The sequence below is a fragment of the Ruditapes philippinarum genome, unplaced genomic scaffold (genome assembly GCF_026571515.1).
Source record: "Ruditapes philippinarum isolate M1 unplaced genomic scaffold, ASM2657151v2 ctg1026_1_1_1_1, whole genome shotgun sequence".
In the NCBI taxonomy this organism is placed as follows: Eukaryota; Metazoa; Mollusca; class Bivalvia; order Venerida; family Veneridae; genus Ruditapes; species Ruditapes philippinarum.
The window spans coordinates 96,473-111,535 of NW_026853258.1; the positions used below are offsets into that span (position 1 = coordinate 96,473).

Consider the following 15,063-nt stretch of genomic DNA (forward strand, 5'->3'; position numbering starts at 1 on the left):
TTATTTGCCATAGTACATATGTACAGTTTTTCATAGATTTTCACATCTGATATCACTGGCGCTGTGTTGTTTTAGTTCTTTTGACCACTAGTTTTGATGCTGTCCTCTTCATTCAGCCAATAATTCAGATAATCCAGCATGATGCACGTCCATGCGGTCTGTTCGGAAATCCTACCTTTTACAACTTGATTTTAATATTTTAAATGTAAAATAATTTTTTAAATATAAAATGCAAGATTTCGTAACTTTGAATTTAAAGGATTTGTCTCATTTTGGCGGGAAAACCAGTAAATTAACCACGTGGTTGACATTAAATATTCATATGACCCTTGCAGTTGCGGTGTTAATGTGTTAAATACTCGAGCGTACTGTTACAATGGTATGTACTGTTACAATGGTATGACCCAATGTTGACATTGTTCTAATGGAATCAATAAGTATAATGTTGACAAATGGCCACAGAACACCCGGTAGCGTTTCCACAGAAAACAAACATAAAACAGCTTAAAGATAGCGTAATAACATAGATTGGAACGGTAAATGCACCATTACATTTATTAAAATGTACACTTTGCTTATGAATAGCACTCTACTGATAGAGATAGGTTCGGAGCGCTTCTAATGTAATTATTTTCTGCCGCCAATAATTAGAACTTTTACACGTGATTGAGTCAATAGCTGATTGTGATCTTTATAGAAGTTTTTAATTTAATGGACATATACAGGCAATTTTAACATGCACGAGTTAATGACAATGGACGTCAAAGTTTGTACGCTTCGAGCTTTATATAGAACGTTTCATTGATGATGGAGAGAAAATTTTCAGAGAATATCCGATATAATTTTATCCGCTATGGAATTTATGACAGATACACGATAATGCGACCTTCCGAATACGCCTATTTGTAAAGAATATCCCAGACTTGAAGCAGGCAATTTCTTGGCTAGTTATTATTACTACGAAAATTTTAAGTCGATTTGAATTTTCCGTGATCGGGGCGTGAAGTAACGTTCTTTGCGCTTTCTTTTCCCGATCGGTGCCAACTCTTTTTTCAAGTGGATTTTACAGGCAATAAACCAGGATTGATTTTCTATTTCTATTTTGTATCAAATGAAGTGAAACAATTGAATAATTAAATTGACATGTCTTCCAATTTAAGATCGTTCAGCACGAAAGATTCACTTGAATTGAAATGGAATTTTAACGGTGCTACGATTTTTTTATTGTACAATAACGATTCTCTCTAACTGTGGTGTTTTTTTTTTTATTTCTAAAGTTTTGTTCTAGTATCACTGAAGAATTTTGTTTTTAATCTTAACAGTTTGCAATGGGATTATCTTACGTAATAATGTGAAAACATTGACAAAGAAAGTTAGGATAAGGCGCAGCGTCTTTAAACATGGCTTCAAGCGATTTTATATCTCGTCGTTTTTGAAGGGATCATTGGACACATTTCTTAGTTTTATTTTAGAACGTTGCTGCCGTGTTGTTATAGTGAAATTTAATTTTTACATTATTTTATTTTCACGTTTCATTTATCTGAATTGAATAGATTGATAAATAAGAAATAAGTGTGTCACTTGGAAACATATTTTTTTCTGGATATATCTTGTATGAATCTTTTGATGTGACTAAAGCCGGGTATAGCACGACATGTTTTGATATTTGCGTTGTGGAGAAATAAAATGTTATAATAATTTGTTATAAGTTATGGAATTTTATGGACAAAATGATTACATAGAAGACGGTAAGTAGTAACTTTTAGTATTCATTTTATTCTTTTTTTAATACAAAAATTGTCACTTCTTAATTAAAATGTTACTAGTTTTTCATGAGTCTATTTTTATATCCACTAGAAATGCTGAATAGTGAGGCACCAAATACTGTTTGCGTATATTGAATCATACTGTATTTTAACACATTCTTTCTTTCTTTCTTTCTTTTTTCTTTCTTTCTTTTTTCTTTCTTTCTTTCTTTCTTTCTTTCTTTCTTTCTTAGTATTATAATTAACGGCACCCTAAAACGCATTAATAATAAATCGCGCGTTCATTTATAAAAACAAATATGATTATTGTTTTTTCCCTACATTGTGCAGATAATCATTAGGGTATTGTCCACTACTTTATTACTATTTTACATATTTGTTTTTTCAGTGCCGATACCTATCGACCAAACAGCGGACTATTCCGTATTTGATATTAAAGAATTTGAGAGCAGCTTCTACAAATGTAGGGTGAAGAAAATAGTTACTTTTCAAGGTATGTGTTTAAAAAATATCTCCCGACTAATAAGTTTAATATAAAGACGTATTTTATATTACTGTACTTACTAGTATTTGTTTTGTGCATATTTGCACATGGTAAAAGTGCACTTCTCTCCTGTGAAAATAAAATGAATTAAAGAGGAAAAAAAGGAATACAAATTGTGTTAAAGTAGGCAAATGATAATTTCGATTCAATTTTTTTTAATGAAACCGGACAAAACTGTAAAGTTGCAACCTCTTTTATAAACGTTTTCATTAAAATTTTATGTTAAATGTTCAGCACAACTTTCTTCTGTATGGTCAACTTATACAATATGTAACTCGTAAATGCACTTTAAAGAAAAGTTGCATGCAATCCTTAAATGGGAGTCATTTTAGAATTATAAGGACTATATTGTGTGTTTAAACCATGCTATTTGTGGTTGACAGTTCGATATCCTACCTAGACACACCTAAGATATTTAAATTTGTAACCCGGCGCTCCTTTGTTTAGAAAACAACGAATACTCTATTCTGTGTCTGAAAGTATGCATGGGCCTTTGATAAACACAAGTTTCGAACGTTCTTTGGATAATATATACATTCTCTGCAAGTGCTCCTCTAAGTCAATAAAAGAGTGTCATAATGCTTTTGTGCGACACCAGATCTGTTGCTTTTGTTCAGTAACTCCCCAAAGAAACCAGTAGTCTATCTTTCCTGTTGCAGTAACTTTTACAATAGACTGTAAAGCTGGTAAAATTGCCACTCTCCACCCATGTAGAAATGCAAGGGTGATCAAATAGGCTTTACGCGTGTCAATATTCGATAGATCAAAGGGCTAATATAAATATTTAATAGGAATAAATCGTCAACGACATGTGATTATTAACTGAATTGGTCAATAAGAATGATCGGCATGTCGATTTCAATGACCACAAAGAAGTTACCACGTTTAAATTAATAAATTATTAATGCTGAATTGTCCAATTTGTTATATATTTAATAAGAACAGAACAGTACATTTATTGAAATAGAATTTCTGAATATTCACACGGTCCGGTCCGAACAATAGTTGATTAATTTTATGTCCTGATAGTTTTATAGTTTAAAGTGAATGTTAAACAAAGATTAAAATAAGTACATTTTATTCATACATAATTAAAATTCTTCTCCGTTTAAGCACTACAGTTGATAATTAGTTTTTCAATGACTTTAAAATATAATGATAATCATCTACGCATGAGAATAAATTTGTATGAGAACTACGAGTACATGTATTATTTTGACAATACTTTTGAATAAACAGTTTCGCATTTTACCCATAACTACGGTGTTCCGTTTGGACACGTTTGGACAATCGTGACATTTTATTTATTCTGTACCCGCGATGCACGATGGTACGATGGTGAAAACGCGATGGCACGATGGTACGATGGTGAAAACACGATGGTACGATGGTGAAATCACGATGGTACGATGGTGAAATCGCGATGGCGCGATAGTACGATGGTGAAAACGCGATGTCACATCGCGTTTTCACCATCGTACCATCGTGATTTCACCATCGTACCATCGTGTTTTCACCATCGCACCATCGCGCTATCGTGTTTTCACCATCGTGCCATCGCGCTTTCACCATCGTGCCATCGCGATTTCTGTATTCTGTACCCGCGATGCACGATGGTACGATGGTGAAAACGCGATGGTACGATGGTGAAATCACGATGGTACGATGATGAAATCGCGATGGTACGATGGTGAAAGTGCGATGGTACGATGGTGAAAACGCGATGGCACGATGGTGAAAACACGATGGCGCGATGGTGCGATGGTACGATGGTGAAAACGCGATGGTACGATGGTGAAATCACGATGGTACGATGGTGAAAACGCGATGTAACATCGCGTTTTCACCATCGTACTATCGCGCCATCGCGATTTCACCATCGTACCATCGTGATTTCACCATCGTACCATCGTGTTTTCACCATCGTACCATCGTGCCATCGCGTTTTCACCATCGTACCATCGTGCATCGCGGGTACAGAATAAATAAAATGTCACGATTGTCCAAACGTGTCCAAACGGAACACCGTACATAACCAACTTGAACCGAAAGTTATAAAAATCAAGAAAGGAGATATTCGATCTGAAACAATGAACAAACAACACAATTACTCAGTATATGGTCATTGCAGACTCGGTTTGATTGAGTACGTTCATTGAAGAGATAATGTAAGGAGTACAACATCTCTCACGCCCTTTGTCACCAGTATAGAGCCAGACGTGTGTGTTCATCAGGGCAGTCTGACCAGGCTCTACATATACTGCTGGTAGCTTACTTTTCATAGTTTGTCAATGACCTACCTTAAAATTTAAGTGCACAAAAAACAAAGCAAAACAAACCATTACACAAATTCCGCAGGTCTATGGTTAAAATTAGATACAAGTACATGGCTTCTGTAATTAATCAAAGCTGTGTAGCGTTTTTATCATTCTGTACGAAGATTAGTAAAGTACATGCAAAAATAATTGAAATATTTGCTCGAATATTTATGACATAATTATGTTCATGTTTACATTGATATGATTGAATTGTTTATATAGATTAAGGCGGTATTGGTTGAAGTCAAGCGTTCACTGAACATGACTTTACAAAATTATAGAAGTCCTTCGACTTTTCGTGATATTTCTAAATATTTGCTTCAAATAAAGTATTCGTTTTTACTAATTAAACACTCTATAAAATCGTTTTGTATAATTCGGATCATATACCATACTTCACAGTATTAACAGGTGTCGGTTCGTGTGTCAGCCTATACAATCAAACTATCAGGCAAAAGTCAAACCCACCCCTCAAAAAGCCACCCGTATCAGTTACTGAGGGTCATAAAAACCGCTGAAGTATGCACCAGCGATTTGTTCAACTTTTGTTTTTTACACCAAATTTTTAGTTCCAATCGAATTAGCATACACAAAACAAACAGTCATTGGATTTCTTACTTTCAAACTGAACATAGGTTAAAAGCATAATCATTTATGTTTAGCAGTGAAGTTTAAACAAACTTGATTAAACGCTAAAATGAAACGGACATTGCAAAACTTTGTGAAGTAGCATTTTAATGGAAGGACCACTCGATAGAAAGATGGATTATGCTAATAATGTTTGGTATGTACGAATAATAATGTATTTCAGAGTAGATATTTGTTTAAACACTTGTTTTCTGCTAATCTTTTCATAACACAAAACATTAATTGCTATTTCAGAGACTTAGCGATGTTCTGACTTGTTTAGTTTTTCTTCCAATTAAAATGAAGTTTCTATTTATAGATACAAATAAGAGATGAAATATTGTGAGCATTTTATGATATAGATAATAATCTATTCAGTATTTCCCAGTGTAATAGAAAGAGTTACTTACAAGTTGCTGAAATGCATTATTTTAAATTATTCAAAAGAAAAATTGTATTGATTTGTGAAATTTTGGTATATTTCTTTTTATATTATTATTTTACGTTTGTTGTGAAGGTTTCATCATGGTCTTGATCAGCAATTATCATATGTCTTGTTCACCTTTCGTTTCATATATTGCACTTTGTCCCAGATACGATTTTTTTTTCTTTTTCTTAAATAATGATTTAAAAACATGTTAGATGCTTATCACCTGAAAGAAGGAGCACCGAAAATTAAATTATTGTTATAAAAGTAGCAAAATGTAAACAAATTAAAGTAGTATTTTCACTTCCATACAAAATACTTAATCACTACAAGTGTGCTCATTGCCAAAAAGCAACAGAAGCAAAAGATGGTTCAGGTAATTTCTGAGGCATAATGGGCCTTTAATTAATTATATATTTGAGATTGATATATCAATATTGGGTAAATGAGACAAAAAATCAAAGTGCATTTTAGTTCCTATTGACGACGTTATTCCAAATATATGTTGCGGCGATAGTGTTCTTCAACTATTCTCGTATTCATTTGGGAGTCATGCCTTGTCAAAATAACTAAATTATTTAGGTTAAGCTTCACTTTTACTTATTTTCCTTTACTTGATGTGATATCTTTTAAAAGGCTCGAGGACTAACTAATTTTTCATAGACGAATTACGTATATGTACATGTAGATGTATTTGTCAGAAAATATAACTCAATAGTAATTAAAGAAGGGAAAAGAAAGTTCAATGAAATATATCACGCATAGCGAAATTCAATGAAACTTCTGCTGAAGATGTCGCAGTGTGATCTACATGTATTTACATCTGTTAATTAGAGAAGTTGATATATTTCGGTTAGTCCTTTTGATATAATGCCAATTCAATAATTGCCAAAATAGGATATATTTGAGTACTGGTACACTAAATATAGAATATACAAAATATAAACTGCCTACCATTTCTGTTTTCCTTTAAAATTAATGGTTTTGAAGCATTTTGCTTATGTTTTTTTTCTATAGAATTCTTATACCCAGAATAACTCGTTTATTACTTTTCCTGCAATATGGGCATAAAATACGGGCAACCATAAAACATTCAAAAGTCAATTGGCAAGCTTTTAGGTGTGCTTGTGAAAAGATATGAAATAAGGTGAAAGTACAAGTAGGGTTATTTATGTTATTTATGTGTACAGTGAATGTTGAAGTAAACACTACTACCGATTAACCGATAAGTCCGGTGCTTGGTCTTTAATACTCAAAACGAGGCTATAACTTAAGTGTCGTCTGATGAGGAAACTTTAATATGTTTTATGGGTTTTTATTTGAATGAGTTTTACAGAGTAAATAACAAGGTCGTTAATGCCATGATTACAGGTCACCGACAAAAGTACTACTACTGAAGTCTTTTTTCAAATATATATATCACTTATAAATAGTCATTTTAATAATCTTTATTACAAAAAATTGTAGTGTTCTTTACCAATAGTACATTCCGAGATATACACTGTATACATAACCCCATATACTAGTAACATAAATTATTATGTATATTGATATAGAAAAAAATCTGATATCACTTTGTAATATGACGTCGCTGTACATGTAATGTGACGTTTCAGCTAATTGATGGTAATCATTGGTCAATAATTGTTAATAAGCGTTTGTACATTGGCTACTAATTAGACAGAAGTCAATGTCAATGTGCTGATTTTGAAAAAAAAGTAAATCTAGAAATAATCATAATGTAATTATAAAATCTAGTCATGTTTGCTGTAGGCATTTTGATATATGATAATGTAGTTAATGTGCTTTTGCTGGTGTAGTTGTGTTCCTATCATTGGTAACTCCATATAAGCAGCAGCAGCAGCAGCACCAGCACCATCACCACCACCAACAACAACACCAACACTAACAACAACACAGCAGCAGCAGCAACAACAACAACAACATCATCATCGCCATCATCAGCAACAACAACAACAACAACATAGCAGCAGCAGCAGCAGCAGCAACAACAACAACAACAACAACAATAATAAAAGCAACAACAACATCATCATCACTATCATCACTATAATCATCAACAACAACAACAATAATAATAATAACAACAACAACACAACAACATCAGCAACAACAACATCGATAGTGTAATGATGCTGAAAATGTTAAAATATTTCATGAACGCATTAATGGGGATTATCTTAATAATTATTTATGATAATTTGATAAATAATGAAACCGACTTATACAAAGAGCAGAACAGAACAGAACAGAACAGACCTGTGCATTTACAATAAGAAAATGAACTTACGTTCCTATTCTATACAATCATGTTATACTAATGATAATTTGATATAAATTGTATGATATGTATGATAACATGATAACAATACCACTGAATGATAATTTTTATATCAATGAAAGTAAATCACTGAAATATAATTGTAAGAAGAATTTTAAAAAAATCCATTAAAGACAGTGTGAGACTTCTTTGACAATAGATATATCCAACGTTCGTTAGTTTTCACCTTCATTTTGGCCATAAATGGCTGTATATTTTTTCGTCTTATTTGGGATATTCTGATAATCTTTGTATACACATGTTTACGTCTAAATCATAAAGGAGAATCCGATCGTTAAAACTATGTAATATTCCCGTTAGTGCATACGGTACTCTTTTTGGGCGAAACATTAAACATTTAACAAAACTCTTTTCATCCGATCTTAAGCTATTAAGTTTAAGGTATTTTAATACACATCTTTTATTTCTTTTGATGCTTTTTTATCCGTCACAGTTTCTTTCACTGCATCAATAAAATCATATCGGTTTTCCTAACCACGTGACAGTATAAGCCATAATACGCAAGCATGCACGCAGTTTCATGTATTACCGTTTTATTATTGACAGTAGAGCACCGGGAATGACAGGTGTGCATTTAATTTACGGATGTATTTACATGTCCTATGTTTCAAGTTGAACGCTTTCGATTTAATCGTTTAATAAAGATACTGGATTTTGAGTCAGTTCGGTATTATTGTGTAACATGTAGATTTTTGTCAGTGTCAATTGTTCAACGTATATTACTTATAAGGGAACTAATCAATTTAAAGTGAGTGTCGTGATTAAGAGATTCGAGACAGTCTTTCTTGGAGTTTATCAAATCAAAAGTGTGCGGAAGATAATTATAAAATTGTGTTAGAGATGTCGTCTGCGTTTTAATAAGTAACCGGTGTCTGTGTTAATTAAATGTTATGAATATTTTATGTAGTTTTAGAGAAAGAGCGGAAACCCCAACTGTTTTGTTATTTTTGTTATCTAAGTTGAGAGAAGATTCATTATGGGTCTAATCTAAGTCTTATCTTGATAAATTGGCATGTTTTAATCGACTGTATTAAACACAAGTCCTTAAAATCGATACAGAAAGAAATAACAATATTCAGTGATAAGCCGGGAATACGAGAAAAGGCAAATACACACCTTTGTGTAAATAATTCAAAAAACGAATCTATAGAACACTTCATAGTTTAATGACAGGAACCTAATGACGTGAATAAAGATAGTATGAGATCATTTATGTATTGTTATGATACAATCAACTGATAACTGTGTGAATAGTTTACTAAAAGTTTAATCTGACCAGTACTAAACTTTGACTGGTTTAAAGTCGATATTATGGTTTATTAAAACATGAAAAAGTTTCGTTTTTAATTCGGAAATTAAGACTGGGTCTAGCTGACTCATTGTTGGTTGGTTTGAGTAGATTATTTTACTTAGATTGTTAAACATACATTAACGTTACGAACAAGCTCGTATGGAGTCATGATGATGCTTTGGTTGAATTTAAAGAGAGCGACATGCAAATTCCGACCAATTCCATAAGAAAAACGTCATGGAAAATAATATCTATCAGAATGGGCGTTCCATTGAGTATGAGACAGCACCGGTTTTACATTCATCATCATGTTTCTGTACGAACCACAAACAAGGAGACTTTGACGTCAAAGCCTCCATAAATCACGTGGATACCACCAATGGGTTTACCAGGGGTAGAAGTAGTTCAAGGTCGGACAAAACTCCTCCACATACAGATATATTCGCGGAAATAAACAATGTGAGTGCGTTTGTGCCGGGTCCAGGTGGGAGCCTGGGGACGGATATGTCCGTGTTCAATCCCCGGGTGCACACACGAGAGTCTTCCAGAGAAAAGCAGCACACAGACTGGAATGGTGTGATGCAAGATTTGTTCTATAACCTCGATAATGTAGATTTAGGTAGGTTATTACAATCCATTCAAATGTACGTAACAAAGTCATGTATTATGACACCAGGTGTTCAGGACCCAATAGCTTTATCCCCGTTTACCCTATTTACGCTCTGGTGTCAGAATAGCACGCGATCTCTAAGCAATGATATAAAGTATATTTATGACATCGCCCGTCTGGAAAGGTACACCATTTAGGAGATTGTGATATTTTAGTTTCACCACATGTATTTTTACACTCGGTTAAACATTTCATATCTGTTCTTATACAGATACATGTATTACTTAAGTTACAAACACGAAGACTACATGTTAGGCACGGTGTAAGGTGTAGATTTGCATTGTCAAAGTCTTGTTTGTTGACCTTTGACATGTTCCCAAAAGACAGCATTTGGTATCATATATTCAACATCTTAATGCGGTATTATCATTATCCCGTTTCTTGAAGTTCTGTTTTCTCCCACTTTAAGTGCGGATCTAACTTCGATTCATTACAGACTATCTATTGAAAATGTCATTAACCATCGATTTATCTTTTCACATTCCATGTAATTCGAGTGGTATTGCAATAGGTTACAATTTCCAAGCATATATAGAATGCTTCTAGGAGCTTAATTGTTCCTGCAATTGATCGGATCGATTTGAATCATTTTTGTTTCCTTGAATTTTATGGAATAAAAGAATGACCCTATGACGTTGTCTACTTGTTCGTTTTGTAAAGCTCCAACTGCCAATACTTTGTAGAATATTGTCTGGTAGGTTTGATTGGCAAAATGGATTTTTTTCTATTCTTTGTACGAGCATTGGTTAACTCATATTGGTCTATTTATTGCTTTCTTACTTTGATTATTTGATTACTGTTACATTTCTATCAGGAAGTTTTCTTAAAAGTGTTCAATTTATGCAGTCAGAAACAATATCTATGTTTCCTTTTCTAAAAGCAACGAAGACGTTGGGACTTTTCGTATTTTACTATATTGATTCATTCTTCAGGTTATTTATTGTGTGTTTGTAAAACTAAAAGTGTAATACCTAAAATAACTCAATATCGAATCCGGCTGACTGTCCGAATCTCTTTTACCTTAAAAAAAAGTAATAAATTTCAGATTTTTGACATATTCATTTAATTTTTCTTTAAAAAATTTACCGAACCTTGCATGTTAACTTGAAATTTGGTTGCGCTCTGAGAGTGTCGAAATCCAAACGGATATACTGGTCAGCAGCTAAAACCAACGCCCTCTCATAAAATAATGGGCCCTTTCTTGACCTGGCTGAAATTGAGAAGGAATACAAACCGCAAATTGTCCTGTATGTTTACCATGGTTGTCACGAAACCCGCTGGTTTAATTACTAATAGATTAGTACACTGTAATTGAGTACACATGTATCATCATAAATGTCAGCAAACATTCAATAGGACATAATAATTCATGTTATAAAACCTCCTTTTTTGGTCTTTTCTTCACCATTTCCGGCCTATTGTAAACCATCTGTTTACCTTACAAGAACGATTGAAATATTTTGAAAATATTACACAGAAAATCAAAGGTTTTTTTCTATCCAAGATATTTAAGTTGATAAGTCATCAAGATGGAGACTTTTTTTTGGTTAAATGTTTTATGGGGGTAAATTTAGTTTCACTGCATTTCATCTTTACTAGATAGTGATATTTATGGCTTTAGTCGGCGTTTTATTGACAATTTTCAGTATTAAGTATAATTTATACGTCATTTACCGGAGTTATTATAGTTTAAAGGTGCGAATATTACAACTAGTGGATACACATATTTAAACTTGTCTGGTTCATTTGATGACGTAACAATATTTGTCTTTATAATTTGAGCTTAAGTAGCGGTATCTAGCTATATCTGGAGTCACTTTTGCCAAAGTCACAGTCAATTCTGAGTCATAGGATAATAAAAAATGTTATTTTTTTAAGTAAAAATATTTAACGATCTGCCAAAGTTCAGCTACTGTTAGATCGTTTTCGTCTAGGGATGCTCGGAAGGGAATTTCTTAAAGTAATTGCCATACATCAAATACTTTTGAACAATTACTTTCTGCAAACAGTACATGTGTACATACACCTGATTTGCTTGAGTGATTGTATAATTGGCTATATGTTGATTGTTTATATTAATGTTTATATTAACTGTTCTTCGATATATAAATGTATCTGTTATTCAACGAAGGAAATAGATAAATAAGCCTACATAACTTGAAATCACTTTACATTGATATTAATAGAATATTTTCTTTATATACTGAAAAAATAGGGGAAAAGTAAACAGAAGAATAGTGTGACTAGGTACATCCAGATGAACATCATTTTTCTTTTCATTTCAATGACTGTTTATTTATATTTCTTATTTTTAAAAAGGACATATGACCATGACATAGATGTATTTCTTAAAATTTAATCTTGTTTTCTGAGATTTTCTGCACATGATACATGGAAGTCCTTTACAAGAGAAGATTAAAATTCTATTCGCCTTGTCTAAAGTCACGTCCAAACCGTACCAAGCAAGATTCTTTTCTACCACAAGTTCAATAACAAACAACAAACTTGATGGAATATCTCACGGATGAAAACAATATTTCTACCGTGACATCAAGTCGCCAAGTACATTTGATGTTTCTTTTTGTTAAACTCGTATTCAACCCGCATAATTGACATATAATGGTGATCGTAATTAAGTTTTCCACTTCAACGTGACGATTAAATTACACTATTTATATGAGATTGCGAAGTTTCCTCTTACTTTGAATAAAATATTTAAATGTAGAATATAGAAAAATTGCTAAAAAAACGACACGAATGCAATAACAGATTATATTAAAGTATTACAGAAGTTATACAATTTATTAAGAAAAGACTGTAAATTCAAAATTGAAAACAAAATGGCCGCTTGCAAAGGAGCTGTAATTAGAATTTACAAACATTTGGTACAATTAATAATTTAATGACATTAACATTGCCACTATGATATGACTGCCACTGTGATATCATTCACTGCCACTGTGATTTCATTCAATGCCACTCTGATATCATTCACTGCCACAATGATATAATTCACTGCCACTGTAATATCACATTGATTGGATCAAAGAATACGTCATTATAGCGCGGTAATGGCAAAGGGGCCCACTGTGGCATGCGCTAAAAGCTAAACTACACTAATATTTCACACTATTTTCAGAGAAAACGAAGATGTTATTTACATATAAAACATATTAACATATAAACCATATAATGAAGGAGAAGAAAGCGTTATCTGAAATGAAACACACCTCATATATAAGTATATTTATATCATTCATGAATTCAAGGATTTATTTTAAAGGCATAACTCTTTAACAGCATGCACAATATCAAACAATCAAAATGCCAATACACAATGATGCAAATATTGACATGTTGGATTGTACGAAACAAAAAAGAGTACTTAATCAATACTGAATTAATTTGAAACTTTCAATTGCTAAATAAGTAAGCAGTATTCACCGCAAATCACAAAACACGCCAACATTCACCACACAGGAAATAGCAAGTACCTTATCCTAAAAATATCTTTAATATTCCCTGAACAATTTATGTTGCACGAGAAAACCATTCATGTTATAAATCATGCATGTATTTTACGTGTATCAGAACATTGACTGTATATAGATCATATCTCATCACTTTGATCAACGAACCATTCACCATTGTTATAAACGCCTCTCTTAATTGAATATATGCGACTATTTACATATTCTCTTTTTGATAGGAGAGTTATCTTTAAAAAATCAGTTTCAGTCGCTGGTTAATGCGGTAACTTCATTGTAGAATAACTTTTTCGTATATGCTTTGTTTTGTTCACGATTACTTTTAAATAAGCGGCTACTTGAATATGACATTCTTTTATATTATACCATTCACTTACGCTTATTGTTTTGCGTGTCATGAAAGCTGTAACACTAAGTTCTCTAAAAAGGACCGAAAAGTATTATCTGATATATAAATAATCATATTTAGAATCATGTAATTGTATGTGATTATACATTGTTGCTTATTTCATTAAATAAAATAGAAGCTTTTAGCAATTCGTTGAACTTTTGCATTAAACCAAACGAGTTTTTGCATCAAATCAAACGAGTTAAGTAAGTCACGCGAGCCTCTGACTGCCTATTCATCCGATTCCGTACTGTTTCCCATTTTTTCCAATGCCTTTGAAAATGCCGTTCATCGCCGTTGAAATCAATTTGTGATATTATGAATGAGTTAGTAATTCTTCAGTTTGACAGACATTGTCAAAAGCGGTGCTATGACAAGATTTGTCCAGTCGTTTTTGTTCATATGAGTATCGAAAGCTTTAGAATTTTCACAGCTGGCGACCCTTGTCTTTATCTGTTTATACTAGAGGACTAGTTACACAGGATTTCCTCACGATATTCACAGGGATAAAAGTAGTCAATAAAAAGTTTTGATGGACAGAGTTTATACAAATGTTATCATTGCCAGATATCAATGCTGTTTGACAGGGGGCTGTAGAATTACAGGGTTGTCCGGTACAGAATGTCGGAGACTCTCTGAATGGTTTAATCTCCCTTCACTTGTTGGAACTTCACTCATAGCCCTATCATTGTGTTTGTATATTGTTTTTATCGCATTATTACTTAATTCCATAGTGTACTTAAGTGTCTATCATTACTTTTATGGAAATAAGTTTTGAATGTCTACTTTAGATAAGATGTAATTTTGGAATGTTTGCTTTTATAGTCAAATACTGACTGGCGTAAGTACGGAACTTCTTAATTAAGGTAACTTATTAAATAAGCGTCGATGTACATGTATTATCATTACATCAATTAGACTAGTTTGATTGTCATTGACCGGAAGTACAACCAGCGTTTCCATTTTAACAAACCGGAAGAAGACATTTGCAAAAAATGTAGTGTTTTTGTTTCAAGTGCGTTTCTGGTTTATTACTTTGTTACACTTTACAAATACTTGCAAGTTCATTTTCCGCTTTATGTGCTTCATATTACATAAATACTTGCAGTTAATGTTAAAATCAATGAGGGAAAAAAGGACTTTATTTGCACGAGGCATATCAATCGTTGTAATTGATGAACG

The 15,063-nt window shown here is 32.7% G+C and overlaps 1 protein-coding gene across 5 annotated transcripts in view; it reads left to right on the plus strand.

Moving 5' to 3' along the window:
* The window catches only part of LOC132736312 (uncharacterized), a 33,872-nt gene that overhangs the window by 227 nt on the left and 18,582 nt on the right, over window positions 1-15,063 (plus strand). The window contains exons 1-2 of one of the 5 annotated variants that reach the window (XM_060723420.1): window positions 1,594-1,748; window positions 2,155-2,259. In XM_060723420.1, coding sequence (XP_060579403.1) covers window positions 1,712-1,748; window positions 2,155-2,259 — 142 coding nt within the window. In that variant the 5' untranslated portion in view covers window positions 1,594-1,711. Of the gene's footprint in view, window positions 1-1,593; window positions 1,749-2,154; window positions 2,260-5,271; window positions 5,413-8,564; window positions 9,955-14,398; window positions 14,574-15,063 lie in introns of those variants that run through there. The other 4 variants (XM_060723421.1, XM_060723423.1, XM_060723418.1 and 1 more) reach the window with 4 other exon arrangements.